General features: G+C 43.0%; 1 protein-coding gene across 2 annotated transcripts in view; it reads left to right on the top strand.

Moving 5' to 3' along the window:
- The window catches only part of MAN1A2 (mannosidase alpha class 1A member 2), a 178,268-nt gene extending 172,296 nt beyond the window's left edge, over positions 1 to 5,972 (top strand). For both annotated transcript variants that reach the window (XM_058716066.1, XM_058716065.1), the window contains one exon: positions 3,469 to 5,972. In XM_058716066.1, the coding sequence (XP_058572049.1) occupies positions 3,469 to 3,495 (27 nt within the window). In that variant the 3' untranslated portion in view covers positions 3,496 to 5,972. The remainder of the gene's footprint in view (positions 1 to 3,468) is intronic.
- The last annotated feature ends 13,643 nt before the right edge of the window (positions 5,973 to 19,615 follow it).

Here is a 19,615-nt window from a genome sequence, read left to right as displayed (position 1 = left end):
ATCAAGGCTCGGTTGATAAGTAAATAAAGCACTCAGTAAGCACACATTAACTTGACAGTTGGTTCTGTGAGCCTTACCATTTCTCTGTCCACCTTAAATTTGTCTCCTCAGATTTGCTGGACTTTTCTGTCTGTAAAAACTTGCCTGTTTGGTTACTGCCAACACTTGGGGGCACCACCACCTCCACTGAATACCTTGTCTTTAGATAAGAGACAGCTAGAAGAGACATATGTGAACAACATTGAAAATTAGCTCTGGGCGGGGGGGGGGGGGGGCGCCTGGGTGGCTCAATTAAGCCTCCAGCTCTTGATCTCGGCTCAGATTATGATCTTTCACGTTTCGTGAGTTCGAGCCCTGTGTCGGGCTTTGTGCTGACAGGGCGGAACCTGCTTCGAATTCTCTCTCTACCCCTCCCCAACTTGTGCCTGTGAATGGGTGCTGTCTCTCTCTCAAAATAAACAAACTTAAAAAAAAAAAAAAACTCTAAAAATTAAGCTCCACATCCATTCAAACTGAAATGTACTTAATAGCACCTTTTTATATACCTACAGGCTTTGTCAGTGCTGTTTGTCATCTATTAAAACCATAGTTTAAGAAAAATGCTTAGTAGAGGAAAAATTGTAGTGTGGTGACTAATTTAGAGTGTAGACTTTGCTCAACTTTCGCAGCAAAACTCACTCTTCTCCAATTGTTCTGTTTTCAAAATCCCAGTGAAAAATCCTCTTCTGAATGTGTAATCCAAAGTTGAAAAGAATGTTTAGCTATATTATTTTAATTGCAAACATTGATTTTATTATAAATTTGTGAGAATGTATGTGCTGTGTGTTTATGTGAGTGTGTGTGTGTGTGTGTGTGTGTGTGTCACTGTATGTCTAAGCCCTGCTCTCCAGTCTTACTCCAGACCCCTTGGCCCAAGGAAGCCAGCAGCGTTTAAGGGCCAGAGGTATCCTGGAGGTTGGGGGTGAAAGTTGTATTAGTTCCCAGCACTGCCTTAACAAGTGACCACACACTTGGTGGAATAACAGAGTTTGAAACCACTTCCCACTGAAGGTTTTCCTTTGCTGGTGGCGGCATCACTTTAATCTTCGCCTCTGGCTGCACATGACCTTCTTCCCCGCGTGTGTGTGTGTGTGTGTGTCCAAATCTCCCTGTCCTTTCTCCTGTAAAGATACAAGTCATTGGATTTAGGGCCCACCCTAAATTCAGGATGATTTCATCTCAAGATCCTTGACTGATTAATTCCCAAAGACCCTCTTTCCAAATAAGGTCACATTCAGAGTCTCTAGGTGGACGTGAGTAGGGGGGCACTGTTCAACCCACTACAGTAGTTTTTAATTAAAATCCATTTTTAAAATGATGGTTTAAGAATAATATCACTTTGATTATCTAAAATGTCCGCATTCGTTATTTTCTTGATTTTTTATAACCTGTGTTTATATCCGCTATGATTCCATAGCATCTCCCGTGGAAAGGAATCATTTTGCTGGGAACTCTTGAATTTTCTGTCTCAAAGAGTGATGAGGTTAGAGCGAGCCTGATGCATCAGCCCACATTTAACAAGAGCCGTGGGATCGTACTGAGCCTAGCATTCCTGGACACGTCAGTGCCCCGAGCTCCACTGTGCTCCTAGTCCCAGAGTTAGCAGACCTGGCAGAGCTTCTTGCTATGCCCAACCAAGTCTGCTTTTTCATTTCCAATGTCTCTGCCCATGACCTGGTGAATAAATCCGAGTCCGGCAGGGCTCAAGGTGTAGGGACAGGGAGTGAGGTTGGAAGCCTGTGACTGTCCATTCAGCTCTACCAGTTACAAAGTTGGTATACAGTCCCTGTTTATCTCAGTACTGTGTTTTTACTCTGCCATCTAGAACTGTAATAGTAATCAGAAAAAGATTAATGTGCCTGTTTTTAAAATAGGGATTTCAGCAAAACCACTCTAAAGGACTTCTTCCGTGAAGCCTGATGCTAGGCCCAGCTAGCTATTGCTGAAATGAAGAGTTAGAACCCAGATTTCCTGACTCAGTACAGTTGGTTTTTTTATGCTCACTTTGATAACCCTTTAACAGAATTCAGATTAGAATGTGCTGAACATTATGAGTAAAAGTTATTGTTTGTGTCAGCCCTGTCATTTTGATTTCCAAGTGACCATCTTGGCTTGCAGTGCCCGTGGAGAGGTCAGGAGTCTTGCTTTCATATAAACAATGTTACTACCTATTGAGAGCAATTCGAGATTCTTAGACCTCCTGTAAATCCATAGTGTTTCTGAAATTTTTATTTAACACTGCAGTAACTGCTCAAAGTATTAATACTTTGAGTAATACTAAAGTATTAAGTACTTTAATATTATATAATATTATATATAATATAATAATATATATATAATATATAGACTATAATATAGAATATTATATATATAATATATACATTATATATAACATAGAATATTATATATAATATATATATTATATATAATGTATATGTTATATATAATGTTATATATTCTATATACATTATATATATTATATATAATATTCTATGTTATATATAATGTATATATTCTATATTATATATAATATATACATTATATATAATATTCTATATTATAGTCTATATATTATATATTATATTTATATGTATAAATATTATATTTAATATAATAGATATAATATTATATTATATATTATATATATAAATATATATAATATATTCTATATTATATTATATCTATTATATTTATTTATTATATAATAAAGTACTTAATACTAAAGTATTAAGAGTATATAAAAGTCCTTGCTGGGGCACCTGGGTGGCTCAACCAGTTAAGCGTCTGACTCTTGATTTTCACTCAGGTCATGATCTTGAGGTTCCTGAATTCCAGCCCCACATCCAGCTCTGTGCTGACAGCATGGAGCCTGCTTGGGGTTCTCTCTCCTTCTCTCTTCCCCTCCCCCGTTCTCATGCTCACTCTCACGGTCTCAAAATAAGTAAACTTAAAAAGTCCTTTCTGTGTCCAAATAACGTACTAGTTAGTGCCTCAGTGTCTGCTAATAAATGTGAATTGATTAATTTCTAGTTGTCCTATGAACTGTAATTGGCCAAAACATATGACCAATGTTACATGTGACTCTTAAAAGAACATGAAATACTATGAAGCGGTTGTTTCATCCCGTTTCACAGCACTGTTGTCTGATGTGCTTCAGACAGGTAGGTGGGGCTTGTTTTCTAACCATCTTACTTCCAAAGTCTAGTTGTGCATCTTACTGGATTTTCTCACACACCGCACTCTTCTAGAAGTCATTGTGACTGTGTTTTAGATGATGTGAGTGACTGCGTGACTGAGTTTCATTGTGTGATGGTTTTCATCAAAGCTGCTCAAAGTAGGTTATTGGTTTCTTCTGCCACCATAGCTAGATCACACGATCTTCTTGTTGAATTCTAATCAAAGCTCATTTTTTCTCTCTTTTATTTTCAGATATTTGTATCTGCTGTTCTCCAGTGACGACCTTTTACCTTTAGACCACTGGGTATTCAATACAGAGGCTCATCCTCTGCCCGTGTTACATTTAGCCAACACCACACTTTCAGGAAATCCTGCTGTTCGATGAAAAGCAGCTCCAGAAAGACCATTCTCCCCTGTGTTTTGTTTACATGGACCACTACAGAAATCAGTCTGGAGGGGGGGCTTTGGGAAACCTGGACCTCATAAGTCAACATGGCAGGGTGAAACATGACTGTGCCCCACAAGACTTTTCAACTTGTAGATATCTCAACTTTGAAATGATTCCATTTTATACCTGACCAAAACATATTCTGGTATGTGTAGGACAGCGACCTGACACGCTTTGTTTCGTAAGGAGATGGTCACATGGGAAATCATGCCTGTTACTACTGTACTGTTTTTAGAGTCCTGGCATCCAGAGACCAGACTGCCTGAGAATAAGCCAAGAATGCGGAGCACCTTGTGGAAGTGAGGGATGGCCTTTGGAACTGATTATACATTTGTTCCTTCCAAAGTGGAGCAGCTTTCAAATCAGATATTTACTCATCGTTTATCCCTTTTTTCTCCATTTTTAATGGAAGGAACTAAAACAAAAGAGCAGTGGAACCGCATCAAGAGCAAGAAGTCTGGCAAAAGACAACAAAAGTACCTGTTCCTGTCTCAGTTTTCAGGTTCCCCGTTGGACGATCAGACTGGCAACCATTTCAACTCTCAGTCTATTCCATCGAAATCTCTTGGTTCAATTTGATTTTCTCTGGGGGCATGATCTCACAAGGAATACTCTTCAAGTCTTCGTCTCCATACAGAATCATTGAAACTGTTGTTTATCGAAACCACTCACGAGCCTGGGTTTGGGATTTCGTGCATGTTGATCAGTCTAGTGTTGGTAGCATGACGACAAGTGGGGGAAATGCTGCAGTTTGTTGCCTTGAAACCCGTTTTGAGAGAAAGCCTTGGTTTTGTTGGTAGATTTTTTTTCCCCGAACCAGCAAATCTACCAAGTGAATTTTATCCACTTTAACCTTACAAATTTAGTAAAATCCCTCAACTTACAACTCTCTGTGGCTTGGCACATTTCGCTATACTATTATGCAGCTCCAAATTTACCTTGATGAGCCAAATTACTTTTACAACCTTACGAAATCAAAAACAAAATACAGTGAAACTTGCTCATACATTCTATCTGAAATGGGAACAGGGGGATCCTGTATTATCTCGTCAGATGAGCGAACTTTTCACAAATATTTTATGTCAAAAATAAAATTCAGCTTTTATTTTCTCCAAGGATATTTATAGAAATCCAAAGAATTAATCAGAACCACTTCGAAGTAATTTTTAGTGATAAAAGTGTGGTATAATTAATCATATTAACTAAATTTGGGATATATCTAAGGGAGTTTCCCTTACCATAAATAGATTTTGCAGTGATATTTATTTTTAAAGAAATTGCTATTTCTTCATATTTGGGGGGAGGAACTGAAATTTTATCAAGAACTGTATTGTAAGATAAATATGATTGTAAGTTTTCTGTCCCTTGAATTTGTGTCACAGTGCAAGACACTTTTTCTTCTTTACGTTTAATACAAACAGCTTCCATTGACAATAAAAGTTGGGAGCATTATAATCAGTCTAGTATTTACTCTGAACTTGAGGATTTCATGAAACAGTGTTTGTGCAAGAAGCCCACCTTGGAATTCTGAAGGCTTATTTTCTTATTTTGATAGCTTTTCTTTTTCATCTCTTATTAGCACGTAGCAGATTTTAATTGGAGAAAAGATTCAATAAATTAACATAATTAAGTATTTTCTAAGGGTGATCATCTTACGCCACAAATAGTCCTCACAGTTCAGCAGTCGATCCATAAATGATAACCAAACCCAAGATTTTTCAGGATACATAGGAAATAAGGATGTGGAGCCAGTTGCATTATTTAAGTTTTTAAGAGAGTTAAATTTTAGCACACATTTTGAAATTATAGTATCTTTTACTACTTGAAAAGTTAAAATTTTGAAATGAGAAGGGGAGATGACTAACCTGAGAAAGGGAGAATATTTGGTTCTCAAAAAAACGTTAGCCTTCCTCCTAAAAGTAGCATAAGCCCACTTAGGAGTCACTCAAAAACGTGAACCCCTTGAGGTGGCGAAGACCCAGAGCCGCTGAGTAGACGGCAGCGAGTCTGCCGGTACCCTGTTCAGAAGAGGGCAGAGTAAGGGGCCTTCTTGGTCTCCCAGGAGCTTCTCAAGAAAAGAGAAGACAGAGCCTCCGCCCCCTCGGCTGACCGGGGCTTAAGAGAAGGCAGAGAGGTGCGTGAGTATGGCCCTTTCTGTGCAAGCGAAGAATCCGGAGAGGGGCAGGGGAAGCTTCGGTCGTCTTCACTGCCTGCTCCCTCCCTGTGATGGTAAGACTAGAGCTGACCCCAACGCTTCCATTGTTTTCTTCTCTGGATACCAAAGGCAATTAAAGTCAGCTACAAAGGACTTGCCAGTGTCATGTTTTGTTTTTATTACAGATTTTTAAAATTATTTCCTCCAGAATCAATCCTTGTCCTGTATTCTACTTAGTTTCCAAGAGTATTTACTTTCTTCCATCCCTCACAGTCCTTTGCATTTCGTAGACCTTATTCCTCAGGTTAAAATACTCATTACACGTCTAAGACTCTCTGCAAAGAACCTAGAGATGCTCCTTTCCAGATGCCTCTTCAGAGAGCTGACACCCCGCTTTGTGCCTTTGGCGTAAGTGTGCTGAGTAGGCCGATCAGTTGGCACATGAAAGAAAAGAAAAATGGAGGTTGAACACCCCTCTCCCTTCTGCGTTTCTCTTTTAGAATTTTAGACTCATGCTTTTTTTGTTGAAACTGGTATAAAATTGATAAAACCAAGCGAGTGCGGTCCTAACCAAGAAGTCTCAGCACAGAAAAACAAGGCCCCGGTCAGAGGGTTCGTTCTTTCTGTCCTGTGTCTGGCACCACCTGACTTCTGTCTTTGAGCAGATGTTTATATGTAAATGTAAAACCTGGATATTGGAGGAGTGTGTTCCTTTTGTGGAATGTTGATCCTCATTCTCCGTGATGTCATCTGAGGCACCCCAGGGTGCCACGCGGTTTGGAATCGGGACCATCAGCTTCTCCTCTCCACTCTCCATTGCCAAAGTCTTTGTCAGAGCCACAGATCTGTCGATAAAAGATTGCGCTTGCCATTCTCATTATGCAGCTTCCCCTCAAGCCTGGATTTCCATGAATGAATGCGTGAGCGAGTGAGAGAATGAGTGTGCAAACACGGAGTACCTAGTAGGCACTCACGAGCATCAGACGTTTTGTGATTCCAGTGGCATGCATACCATTTTCATTGTTTCCCAGTCTGAATCATATTACAAAATCCCTAATTTTATATGTCACTTAAAGAGGAAAAGAAATGGTTTATAATATATTTTAAGCAACGTGTTACTATATAATACTAAGAGCTATAATTGTAGCTAATAACTAAAGCCTCTTGGAAAATGTTAAAGACATACTTGACTTCTGATGCAACTTTGACTAAAATATTTACTTTCGAAGTAAAGCATTCTTCTTTTGCTATATCACCCTAATTATATAATTAAAAATTAATGTTTTATAGAAACACTGGTTATTTTATATTCACGTACATTTTGTCATGGGCCAAATTTGCAGTTGTACGTTGTTTTTGCTCTGCCAACGGCCCTACTGATGGTCCTATGCTGTTGAATATAAAGAAAAATATACTAAAATATTTCTAAGTTCCAAATAATAGTTTCTAGTAATTGTGTTTTGAATTCTTATTTTCCTTTAGGTCTCCTTCCCTTCAAATTGGCTAACTCCTATCTTATCCACCCTTTACATAGATACATACATAAACACAATTATACACAGATTTTTTTTTTTAATTTTTTTTTTCAACGTTTATTTATTTTTGGGACAGAGAGAGACAGAGCATGAACGGGGGAGGCGCAGAGAGAGAGGGAGACACAGAATCGGAAACAGGCTCCAGGCTCTGAGCCATCAGCCCAGAGCCTGACGCGGGGCTCGAACTCACGGACCGCGAGATCGTGACCTGGCTGAAGTCGGACGCCCAACCGACTGCGCCACCCAGGCGCCCCAGATTTTTAATATGGTCTGTGTTTGTTGGCAAACACAGGTGTTAGTAAGTTTTGGCTACACACATTCTAAGCAGAATAGTTGAATAACCAGATTATGATCTGGAGATATTTTAGTGTACTTATTCTGGCTCAAGAACACAGGTGAAGATGATTTTCTGTTAACTTCAGCCCATTCAGATCATGATGGAAGCATTCTTTGACCTCTCATGGGTCAGCAAGCTTTTCTGTAAAGGGCCAGATGGTATTTTAGGCTTTCTACACCGTACGGTCTCTCTCTACTACTCAGCTCTGCCATTGGAACGTATGAAAGTTGGTGGAGACATTATGTAAGCGAAGGAGTATAGCTGCGTTCCAATCAGACTTGATTGACAAAAGCATGGGGAGCTGGGTTTGGCCCCCCGGGTCATAATCGTTAACCCTTGATCCCACGTTTAATTTCTGTAAGACCCTGTAATCCTTGATCTGCATCTTTTCTCTGTGTTTGGGTTACGCAATTCATTTTTAAAGCAGAAAGGTGTGTGTCTGTACGATTGTAAACCGAACGCTGTATGTTTTGCTGTCTTGAAAATAGATGCACTCTTCTGGACTCCGTTCAGGTCGCAGTATGATATGACTGTCATGAAAGAGGCAATTTCGTTTGTTTTGGGGGCATGGCACTTGCCTTGCCTTGTCATTTAATGCCACGGTTCCAGACCCCATGTGAAAAGGAGGGTCTCTGTGGTGTCCAAATATTCTGTTCTCTCCAAGTTCTGCCTGCTCGTTGACCTTTGGACCAGGACTCTGGATTGCTGGAGCTGGAAAAACTCCTCCACTTGAGTACTTTCAGATCCCTCCGATGAGAATAAGCTAGAATCTGACCTCTGTGCTGCAAAAACCAATCTCTTGAAAAATTTTAAGCAACAGAAAATGGGTTACGTGCCTCACTTGCCGTCGGGCAGCCACTAAAAGATCCCTAAAAGATCTCTAAAAGATCTTGCCTCACTTGCCGTCGGGCAGCCACTAAAAGATCTCTAAAAGAGGGATCTCTTTTAGACTGCAGGATGGTACCGCTTCTGTTACCTCGTGAACAGCCTAAATCTGAGGAGTGTAGACAAAAGATCTGTCCAAAAGGAGAGTTCTCTTGTACTGCATCACTTGACTCAAATCCTGTACAAGCCAGTACCATTATTTCAGAGTGTCGATATGCATCATCTCTAAGTTAAGGCGTCCCTCAACCTCAGCCTGACATTTCCAGTGTGTAACAGCCCATCTCCTAAACTTGGCTCGGGCCCAGCAGCACTCATGAAATGACTCAAAGTTACACGACACCCTATCACTAGTAGATACGCTGCAGCGCACCAGTTCACCGTGTGAGAGAGATTTTTCACTAAGGAGTTTAGCAAGTAGGTGTTTCACTAGATACCTAGAATTGGGAAATTCTAGAGGGAAAGCCTGTAACTGAGCTACCTTTCTAGGTCCGGCATCCACAGACGGCTTCGGTTCAGCGTGGACGTGAAGCGTGTGGATGCACACGGACACATAAGCCCACGTACGTACATGTTAATAGGCAGAAGATTTCAAACAGTTGGCAGATGTCTTAGCAGCTATTGAATGCTACAGAATTCTGCAAATTGCTTACCAGAACATTCCATAGAGATAAGCTCAGCTTGCTCTTGGGAAAAATTACTTCTTTGAAAACAAATTAGTTTGGGTTGGATTAACTAAATAAGGCACCCCCAGTTTTAATTACTAGATTTGGAGATTGAAATGCCATTCCTCAATCTCACTGGTCTCAAATTCACTGATAAAACTTTTCCCTCAGCTACTCAGTGGGGTAAGTATAACCTAAAATTGGTACCCACTGGCTGCTCTTGAACTGATTTCTAGTCATGTCCTCCATATGTAATTTTTATAAGTTCAAGGTAATACTGTATATTAAAGATCAAATAAAGATGTTCCTTCAGTGAAAGTCTTGGTTCATCCTTCATTTGTACCCACTGATCGCAACACAGTTCGGTCTTCCTACTTACACGACATCTTTGGCTTTTTCGGTAACTGGTAACCTTCAGTCTCCCACCCCCAGAGAGGTTTTCTTTGGGTTCAGCTCATCTTCACATTTACTGATGTTATAGAAAGGGGAATAGCTTGAGTCAAGGGTAGTTTTTACCCCATCTGATTTTGAGAAGACCAGCTATAGACCGATGTAACAATCTTAACAGTAGTGCTGTGCCTGGTACCTCGTCTAGTCCAACCTCTGACGTCATCAAGCTTCAATCTCACCTTAATCACTGGACCTCATTCTGTCACATTAAAATATGACCTGATTCTTGGACAAAAGCCTCGGGGGCTTGAGTAGGATCAGCTGGACTACAGAGAGTGGTTTAATCTACTGATGCCGTAAAGACGGGATATTTAAAACCCTGAGCCCATGTGGCATCCAGTTAGGTAATGGGAAAACCTTCTGAAGCAGCAGCTAATTTACACCCTCGGGGTCTCTTTCTTTCCAGCACAGTCAATGTCAACTTAATCAACATTTAAAGCTTGGAAATTTACGTTGCCAGTGTACCAAAATGCATTGTGGGCTTACCTTTTCAAGACCAACTTAAAATAGGACCAGATACAAGAACAAGGATCTCCAAATGACTAGGATTTGATCAGATCTGGGCCTGTCTGCCAGATACCTGAAATTTCCACCAGTATTTTACTGGGTTGCAAAAGACTGTCACCGTGCAAATAGCCTTCGTGTTGAGAGAATGGGTTCAGCATAGAAGGCATCATAGATGGGTGATTGCCAGGGACTAGGGGGTGGGGGAAATGGGGGGGAATGTTGGCCAAAGGGCACAAGCCTCTATAAGGTAAATAAGTTCTGGGGATGTAATGTACCGATGGTGACCATCGGTCATTTTATTAATGACCGTATTCTAATTAATACCGTATTCCATACTTGAAACTTGCTAAGAAAATAGAAGTTTTAGTGTTCTCACCACACACACAGAAGTATGTAAGATGATGGATATGTTAACCTTATTGTGGTTATCATTGCACAATATATATCAGAGAGCAAATCACATGCACCTTGAGTTTGTACCACTTATATATCAATAAAGCTGTTTTTAAAAAAACCTAGGAAAAACTTTTTTTAAAAAAAAGCTTTGCTGAGATATAAATGGCATACCACATAAGATGAGACTGTAGGTCATTGGCTGACCTAACAATTTCTTTTTATTTTGTGGTAAAACATAACATAAAATGTGCCCTTTTAACCAGTTTTAAGCATACAGTCCCTTGGCATTAATAGTTACATTAATGATGTTGTGTAACCGCCATCACTATCTCCAAAATGTGCCTTTCACTGCAGATAATCTCTATAACCATTAAGAAATAACTCCCCATTCTCCCCTTGCAAAAAACTCCCAATTTCTTTTTTTTTTTAATTTTTTTTAACATTTATTTATTTTTGAGACAGACAGAGAGAGAGCGAGCATGAACAGGGGAGGGTCATAGGAAGAGGGAGACATAGAATCTGAAACAGGCTCCAGGCTCTGAGCTGTCAGCACAGAGCCCGATGCGGGGCTCGAACTCACGGACCGCAAGATCGTGACCTGAGCCGAAGTCGGACGCCCAACCGACTGAGCCACCCAGGCGCCCCAAAACTCCAATTTCTTAACACCAAGAGAAATCACAATTTTCTTGTTGGTAAAAGCAGGATAGTACAGGATTTTTAGAATTCTCTTTTGAGAAAAATCCATATACCTGGCCTGAAATGAGCTCACAAGTTCATTTAGTTTTTAATGATTTTTATTAGCAGATCCAAGTCATCATTTCTGAAGGAATAGAAATTGTTTTTTAATGAGGAGGGGAAGGACAGTTAGAGCAGGGCAGTAAAGGGACACGTGGGTGGCTCAGTCAGTTGAGGTCTGATACTTGATTTCGGCTCAGGTCATGATCCCAGGGGTGTGGGATGGAGCCCTGTGTGGCGCTCTGTGCTGAGTGTGGAGCCTGCTTAAGATTGTCTCTCTGCCTGCCTTTGCCCCTCCCCTGCTCACGCTGTCTCTCTGTAAACCAAAAAAAAAAGGGGGGGGGGGAGGAGGGGGCGGCAGAGGAGAGAAAAGAACAGGGCAGTAAAGAGCCCAGAAAACCATCTAGCTCTACCCCTCTTCACTTTATACATAAAGAAATTAAAACCAAAAGAGGGGTAAAATAAAGGCATTAGATGATCTTTAAGATGGTTTTCCAGTTTCATCATTCATGATTCTATGAAATAAGACTTGCGCAGTTTTGCTTTAAAAAAGTTTAATAGCAAGCAAATATGTTCATAATGTGAACCAAGCAGTTTGTTGAAGCAGTTTAAAAACCATTGAAGTCACTTTTTTGCTCACATACACAGAAAAACAAAACAAAACACTAAAAGTGGCATTTATCTTTGCGGGGTAAGGTGTAAGAATTTTATGGTATTTGTTCAACTTTAAAGAAAAAAACAGCTTCATTGAGGTGGGATTTACATATGGCTTTCCCGTTTAGGTGGGAATTTTAGTGCTTGTTGAGTAAGCTTAGAGGCTCCTACAACACTCTCATAAGCCACAAAGACCCTGCCTGCCCATTTGCAATCAGTCTTCATTCCTAGCCTAGCCTCCGACAACCACTAATCTACGCTGTGTCTTTATAGATTTGCCTTTTCTGGACATTTCGTATAAATGGCATCATTCATATGTGGTCTTTTGCATGTGGCTTCTTTAACCTAGCAAAACGTTTCAAGCTTTATCCATGCGGTAGCAAGTATCAGGAGTTCGTTCCTTTTTGTTGCTGGAAATAACTTCATTGTATGGATATACCATATTTTGTTTATCCACTCACCAAGGGACAAACGTTTGGATTGTCTCCACTTTTTGGCTATTGTGAAAACGCTGTCAGGAACATTTGCATAAAAGTCGTTGCGCAGACATTTTCATTTCTCTCGGGTATGTACTTAGGAGTGGAATTGCTAGGTAATAAGTAAAGTTATGGGTAACTCTTGAAGAAACTGCCAAACTGTCTTCCAAACTGTTTTTTTTCCATTCCCACCAGCTGTGTACAAGGGTGAGAGGATCAGTTTCTCCACATCCCCCACCAACGTTTGTTCTTTTTGATCTTTTTTATAGCTGTTTTAGTGGGTGTGGAGTTGTAGCTCAATGTAGTTTTAATTTGCATTTCCCTAATGACTAATGGTTCACTCTCTATGCTCTTAGCCACTCGTGTGTCTTTTGTAAAATGTCTGCTCAAATAGTATGCCCATTTAAAAAATAGGATTGTCTGTCTTACTGAGTTGTAAGAGCTCTTTCTGTATTCTATATTTATTTTCTTTAACATTGTGGTTTTCTCTCCTTTTTTTTTTTTCTAAATGTTGTATTTACTGTTTGTGAGACACATGAGTGGGGGAGGTGCAAAGAGAGGGGGACAGAGAACCCCAGCGGGCTCTGTGCTGACAGGCTGACGGCAGTGAGCCCGACGTGGGGCTCGAATTCACGAACTTCGAGATCATGGCCTGAGCTGAAGTCAGATGCTCAACCAACTGAGCCGCCCAGGCGCTGCATATCTTTTCATTTTTAATGGTGTATTTTGAAATACAAAATATTTTGATGTCAATAATGGACAGTTTACCAACATTTTGTTTTACAGATTGTCCTTTTTTTTTTTTTTTTTTTTTTTTTTTTTTTTTTTTTTTTTTTTTTTGCCTAATCCAAGGTTACAGAAACTTGAGACCTATGTTTTCTCCTAAAAGTTTTATAATTTTAGCTCTTACATTTTAGGTCTCCGATCCATTTTGAATTAATTTTTCATGTATGGTAATGGTCTACAGTCATTTTTGCATGTGAGTATTTAATTATCCTAGTACTACTTATTGAAAAGATTGCTCTTTCCCTATTAAAATTGCTTTGATACCTTTGTGAAATATCCATTGATCATAAATGTGAGATTTTATTGCTGAATTCTCAATTATTTTTCCATCAATCTGTGTCTTTCCTTGTGCCAATACCACATTAGGTTGATTACTATTGCTTTAGGGCAGTGGTTCTCAACCAAGGGGTAATTTTGCCCTACCTCCCCATTTGGCAATGTCTGAAGACATTTTTTTTTTGAAAGAGAGAGAGAGAGAGAGAGAGAGAGAGAATCTGAAGCAGGCTCCACACTCAGCACAGAGCTGGACACCAGGCTCAATCCCATGACCCTGGGATTCAGACATGACCTGAGCTGAAATCAAGAGTCTGATGCTCAACCGAGTCACCCAGGAGCCCCTGAAGACATTCTTGTCATGACTGTGGGGCAGGGGAGTGCTGCTGACATTAGTGGGTGAAGACCGGGGACAGAGATAGTATTTATTCACTCCTTTCCCCGCCTTGATAATAGCTTACTCTTCGGTTTGTTGGCATAGCTTACAATTTTTACTAAAAAGAGGACATTTCATGTAATACGTTTTTATAACGACTGTGGATTCGGATCTGTTCTCCTCCACCCAAGGAGGTGGTGGTGGTTGCTATTGCCGTGTTTTGTGTAGTGCTTTCCTTGCACTGATTGTATGGACGTTGTCTTTCCTGGCCACCGAGGTCTCTGCTCAGTTTTGTACTTTTTTTTTTTTTAATGCTTATTTATTTTTGAGAGAGACAGAGACAGAGTGTGAGCGGGGGAGGGGCAGAGAGAAGGGGAGACAGAATCTGAAGGAGGCTCCAGGCTCTGAGCAAGCTATCAGCACAGAGCCTGACGCGGGGCGCGAACTCACAAACTGTGAGATCATGACCTGAGCCGATGTTGGACGCTTAACCGACTGAGCCACCCAGGCGCCCCTCAGTTTTGTACTTATAAATCTTACTTCTATTTTTAGATCTGGCTTCCCGGAGTCATCCCTGTGTCAGCATTACTTAGAGGTCAGTCAATAATTTGTCAAAAGTTGTACTCAAATACCTTGGCCAGTGGAGCTGTGTGTAGTTTGGGGAACACATTCAAAGTTCAGGAAGTTTACATGCCTTCCCTAGCTTTTGACCGTAGGCCCTCGTGTGTGTGTGTGTATGTGTGTGTGTGTGCGCGGGCTGCCTGTATCCAAGGTCTCACATTCAGCCAGGAATGTATATAAAAGGTCTGGAGCTCCTTCTGGTCTCGCCGAATGTGTGCTCTGCTCGGCCCTGCTTTTGTGTGCAGCCTTCTGGACCGCCAGGGATGTGTGGCCAGCTAGAGTGTGGTTGTGTCACTCCACAAATCTAGCTCCCTGCTATGTTTCTGGCCAGTGTGCCAGTGTGTTGTCCCCACCAGAATTCAAACCTCAGGGTAGCTGCATTCACCTTTCCCGTTCATTGGCCACTGAGATGGCTTCTGTTGCTAACAATGCCCAAGGGAGTGTTTTTCTGCACACCACTCTCAACCAAGTGGTCCCCTCCCAGCTTGTCCTGCTCTGCTAGATAGACCTGCCACTGGGAAGGGGCTGGAAGAGGGCAGGAGCAGCCCTAGGCTAAAATACCACAGGCACACTGTTCTTACCCCCAGGTCAGAGATTTTTCTTCAATAAGCACTTGTTGATCTATTGTACACCTTTGCTCAACTTCGAGAAATATCCGTTTTGTTACTTTTGGGGGGTGGGGGGGAAGGATCTCTCCTCACTCTGCCATTTGCCATTCCAGGAATAAATAGAAGATGGATGGATGGATGGATGGATGGAAGGATATCTTTATGGACATTCTTCATAAATTTCTTTACAAATTGTAGCCTTCTTAAAAGCTTTATTCTTTAACCCTGTTCATCTTTTGTGTTCCCACATACTGAAAATTTTACAGAACTTTCCTTGACTTCCCCCAGTTTCAAGAGACTTCTTGCATATTTGTACATCCATCGTTCTTTATACCGTCGTGCCCTACCTTCATTGTGGACACACCTTTACTTCCTCAACTAGACTGTCAGCGGCTTAAGGGCGTAGCCAGTATACTAGTCACCTTTTTAATCCACTTAACAACGTAAATATGTGTTGAACGGACCCCCAGTTCTCAGACCTCGGTACTTACCACCAGACCAGACTGCCCCATTTAAGGCGGATTATAGTCCATTCCTCTTGATTTGGAGTTTTCTACCAACAAAAACTTTATCAAAGCCACAGACACTAAGAAAAGTCTAAGTGTCATAAAAGGGATATGGTATGTATTGTGTCCTTTTTATGCAAATGTGCTGTTCACACACAGAATGTCAGGAAAGCCTAGTGGGAGGCACAGGGATCTCTTGATTAGTTAGGACTCCAAAACTGTAGACGTTAGTCTTCTCCTGACTGATTGCAAGGCCTTACATAAGTCATTCAACTTTTCTGGAGCTCGGTGCATGTTCTATAAAATGAAGGACCTGGGCTAGAAAATTTGAATATGATGCATAAAATAATTAAATGGTTATTATGTTCCGCACATGTTTATTGAACTTCCACAGTTTCCAGAAGCTCTAAAAAGCTTCAAATATACACAAATCAAAATAAAATCTGGGGCGCCTGGGTGACTCAATCTGTTGAGCTTCCAACTTCGGCTCAGGTCATGATCTCACGGTTTGTGGGTTTGAGCTCCGTGTCAGGCTCTGTGCTGACGGCTCAGAGCCCAGAGCCTGCTTTCGATTCTGTCTCCCTCTCTCTCTGCCTCTCCCCTGCTCATGCTCTGTCTCTCTCTGTCTCAAAAATAAAGATAAACATTAAAAAAAATTTTAAAAAAAATCTCCACCCTCAACCAGGGACTGGCCTGCTTGATATTGTGACAAATGCTCTAAGAGCGGAATACATTGTGTCTTATATACAGCAGGAGGAGCACGTAATCAAGCTTAGGATGGGTTTGGAGGGGAGAGGATCACCAAGAGAGATTCTTCAGGAGCTGATATTTGAACTAAATTGTAAGAGGAAGTGGGTTTGAAGATAAGGAGGAAAGGAGGCATTTGATAAGGCAAAGAAAGATACCTGAAGAAGCAGGGGGTATGATTTTCCAAAGGTGGGAAGACTAGCCTTGAACTTGAGAAAGGACATCCACTTCACAGAGACCCACGAAACAATGCTGTTCTCTTCAGGCCCCGAGACCGAGACCGCATTGCCCATGGCCCGCATTAGGCCCACAGGGGGCCCCACCAAGGGTCCCGGGAGTGCCTCTCCCTTCTGAAAGCCTGGGTTCAGCCGTCTCCAAGGAAAGACAAAAAAAGACTTCACTTAGGAAGTGGTTGAGGGACTCTCCTGAAAATGTCTTTCAAAAATACTCATTAAAACTTTGACTCAAAAACGAGGAAGCGTGGCCTCTGTGTTTTCAAACAGTCCAGCGGCAGGAAGCCAGAAATGCAGGCCACTAGAGGGCGATGGTCTCAATTTACTTTATTTTTATTTATTTGCTCTTCAGCAGGCTGAAGCCTGTGAGGCCAGAGCCGCAGTGAAAACTCTCGTGTGAGTGTTTCAATACACCCTAACGTCAGCTAACGGAGGATGCCACAGCTCCCGCTGCGGGACAAAACTGACACTGAGGCTTCTCTGGGACCTACAGCGGTCCCACCTGCCCCGGAGCTCATGCCGCACGGAAACCAAGTCAGTGATGGGATGTTTGCCGAAGACAAACATCGCCTGAAAAAGACTTTTCCATTTCCCTCCAAACATGCCCCTCCTTCCTTTAAAGCCTTTGAACTTCTAGGTAAGAGTCGTTAGAAGATGAAAAATAGCTCCGTCAGAAGACAGACCTAGGAAAATTCTAATTCCAACCCTACAAATGATTTTAGCTCAACAGATATATTGTGGAACGGTATATGTAATGACATTTCATAAATGAAATTGTAATCGCCCGCCGGTTTTCCTATTTATACAGCTTCGCTTGTGTCCTTTCGGAATTATTTTTTCTTTGAACATTTACTGAGCCTCCATGTACCAGAACCGTGCCCGGCACTGGAGATACGGCATCAACTCTGGCAACTGGGGATCCACTTGTGGTTAGAAGAGGTTAGATGGGCAAGCCGGAGAGCACGCTCTCTAGGAAAGGTGTACACCTGTTGCCACCGGAGCTTGGGAGACGGCACTGCGGGGGTGCAGGCGGGAGGATGTGCCAGGGCGACCACGAGCCCTGACTGTGAGTCCTCCCTGTCTGCGAAGTGAGTGTTCCTAAGCAAGGGCAAGGTTGGAGGGTGAAGGCTGCACCTTTGGGAGTAGGCAGGGCTCCTAGGCGGCCAGCAGAGCGCAGAGGAACCCAAACCACCCTCACTCGGAGGAAGCACGAGGCTGAAGTTTGAGGGATGGGGAGCTTGTTGGATGTGGGAGGAGCCGGGCTGCAGCACACAGGGAAAGACATTCTAGAAAAAGTGAGCGTCAACTTTAAGACACGGAGGCAAGGAGGAGAGCGCATGTTACAGCCACCGGCCCATCCAGGCAGGGCTGCAGGGTGATCAGCGAGGTACGTGGCGGGGTCCAGCGAGCTGGGGGCAGACCGGAGACGTGCCCGGGCCCAGTCACCTGACAGCCGGCCATCTACTGCAGAGAGCTGGGCTTTTACTCAAGCCAGAGAGAGCCCTGGGTGACGGAGCGCGCGAGACCCATCGCTCTGTGTTTTTAAGGGGTCTGCGTGGACAACCCATGGCTGGGGGCAGGCCGTTAGGAGGCTACTGAATTAATCCAGGTGAGGAGCCGTGATGACTCAGATCAGTAGTGAGGACAATGAGTTGGTCTGTATTCTGAAGGAAAAGCCAACGCGATTTGTTCACTGATTGGCGATCACTGCATGCAGAAGAGACAAGTCAAGTTCGGCTCCCAAGTGTTTGACCGGAGCGATGGCAGGATGGAGTTACCCTTCGCTGAATGGGAAAGACGAAGATCTGGGAGGGGTGCAGTGAGGGGTTTGCTGGAGTTCACCAGAGTCCAGGCTGGAGGGGGAACCTTGGCTACCTAGCCACATGGCCGCCTTGCGGTCACGCAGGGGGACACTCACTTAGCAGCAAGAGAGGGAAGCCTTGGGGGAGTGGGGTGGGGGGCTGAGGTCCAGGGGAAGAGAGTGAAGACCGTGGCTGAAGGGGGTGGGAGACACCACCGCACGAGTGCTGGGAATCCACCACTGGGCTCGGCAACCTGGGCTCATTGGTGACCTTGACAGAGACTCTTCTGGGGAACGGTGGGGACCAAAGCCAGTTCGGGGAGGGATCAAGAAGAAGCGGGAGGGGAAGAGATGGAGACCAGTGTCAACAACTCTTCAGAAGAGTTTTGCTGCAATGAGGAGCGTGAAAACAGGCCATAGCCACGCAAAAGAGGCTCGGGACCAAGGACAGGTTTTCTTTTAGAAGGACATACTGTGACGCGTTCCAATGGAAACATCCAGGAGGGAGAATCTGCTGTTGTGGGAGGAAGGGTGGCCACTGGAGCCGTGTGGCTAGGGGGGTAAGGGTGTGCAATGGTTGGTGCCCGGGAGAAGGTGGAGGAGGTGGGATCTAAGGAGATTTAAGGAGAAAGGAGGTGAGAAAAGGCATCAGAAACAGTTTCAGGGGAACGGGGAAATACGGAAGACTGAGGAAGCTGCCCCCATTTCATCATCTGCTGTAAGAACTCTACCAGCCATCTTCCATCAATGCTCACACCAAGGGCCATTGAAAAAGCCAAATGAAATTTTAACAAGGAAAGAGAAATCTTTTTAAAAGCGTTGAAGAACTAAAAGCTAGCAGAGTATCATCAGACCCAAATCTGGAAGCCGTGAACCCAAAGAAGTCAGGCCCACGCTCAAGGCCACCTTTGACCCAAGGGCATTTGGTGATAGGGAAGAGACTGCTGGGGCACTGAGTTCCTCAGCGGCACCGGAGCGGGGCATCTAATTCAGCTGCCCACACAGATTCCTCGTCCTTCGGGCTCCCCCTTAGTCCTCTGTGCGTCTGTGGGACACTGCCGGGCACCCCTCTGGGCACCGTGGGGACAGGACACAGCCCTGGGGGTGGGGGGTGGGGCAGCTCAGGCCGTGGTCCCTGAGGGCCCAGGTGAGAATAAATGCACAGGTGACCCAGAGGCTGACTGGTCCACTCCCCTCACTACCCCCTC

This window comes from Neofelis nebulosa, chromosome 2, assembly GCF_028018385.1.
Source record: "Neofelis nebulosa isolate mNeoNeb1 chromosome 2, mNeoNeb1.pri, whole genome shotgun sequence".
Taxonomy (NCBI): domain Eukaryota; kingdom Metazoa; phylum Chordata; class Mammalia; order Carnivora; family Felidae; genus Neofelis; species Neofelis nebulosa.
This window is presented reverse-complemented; position numbering and strand designations above follow the sequence as displayed.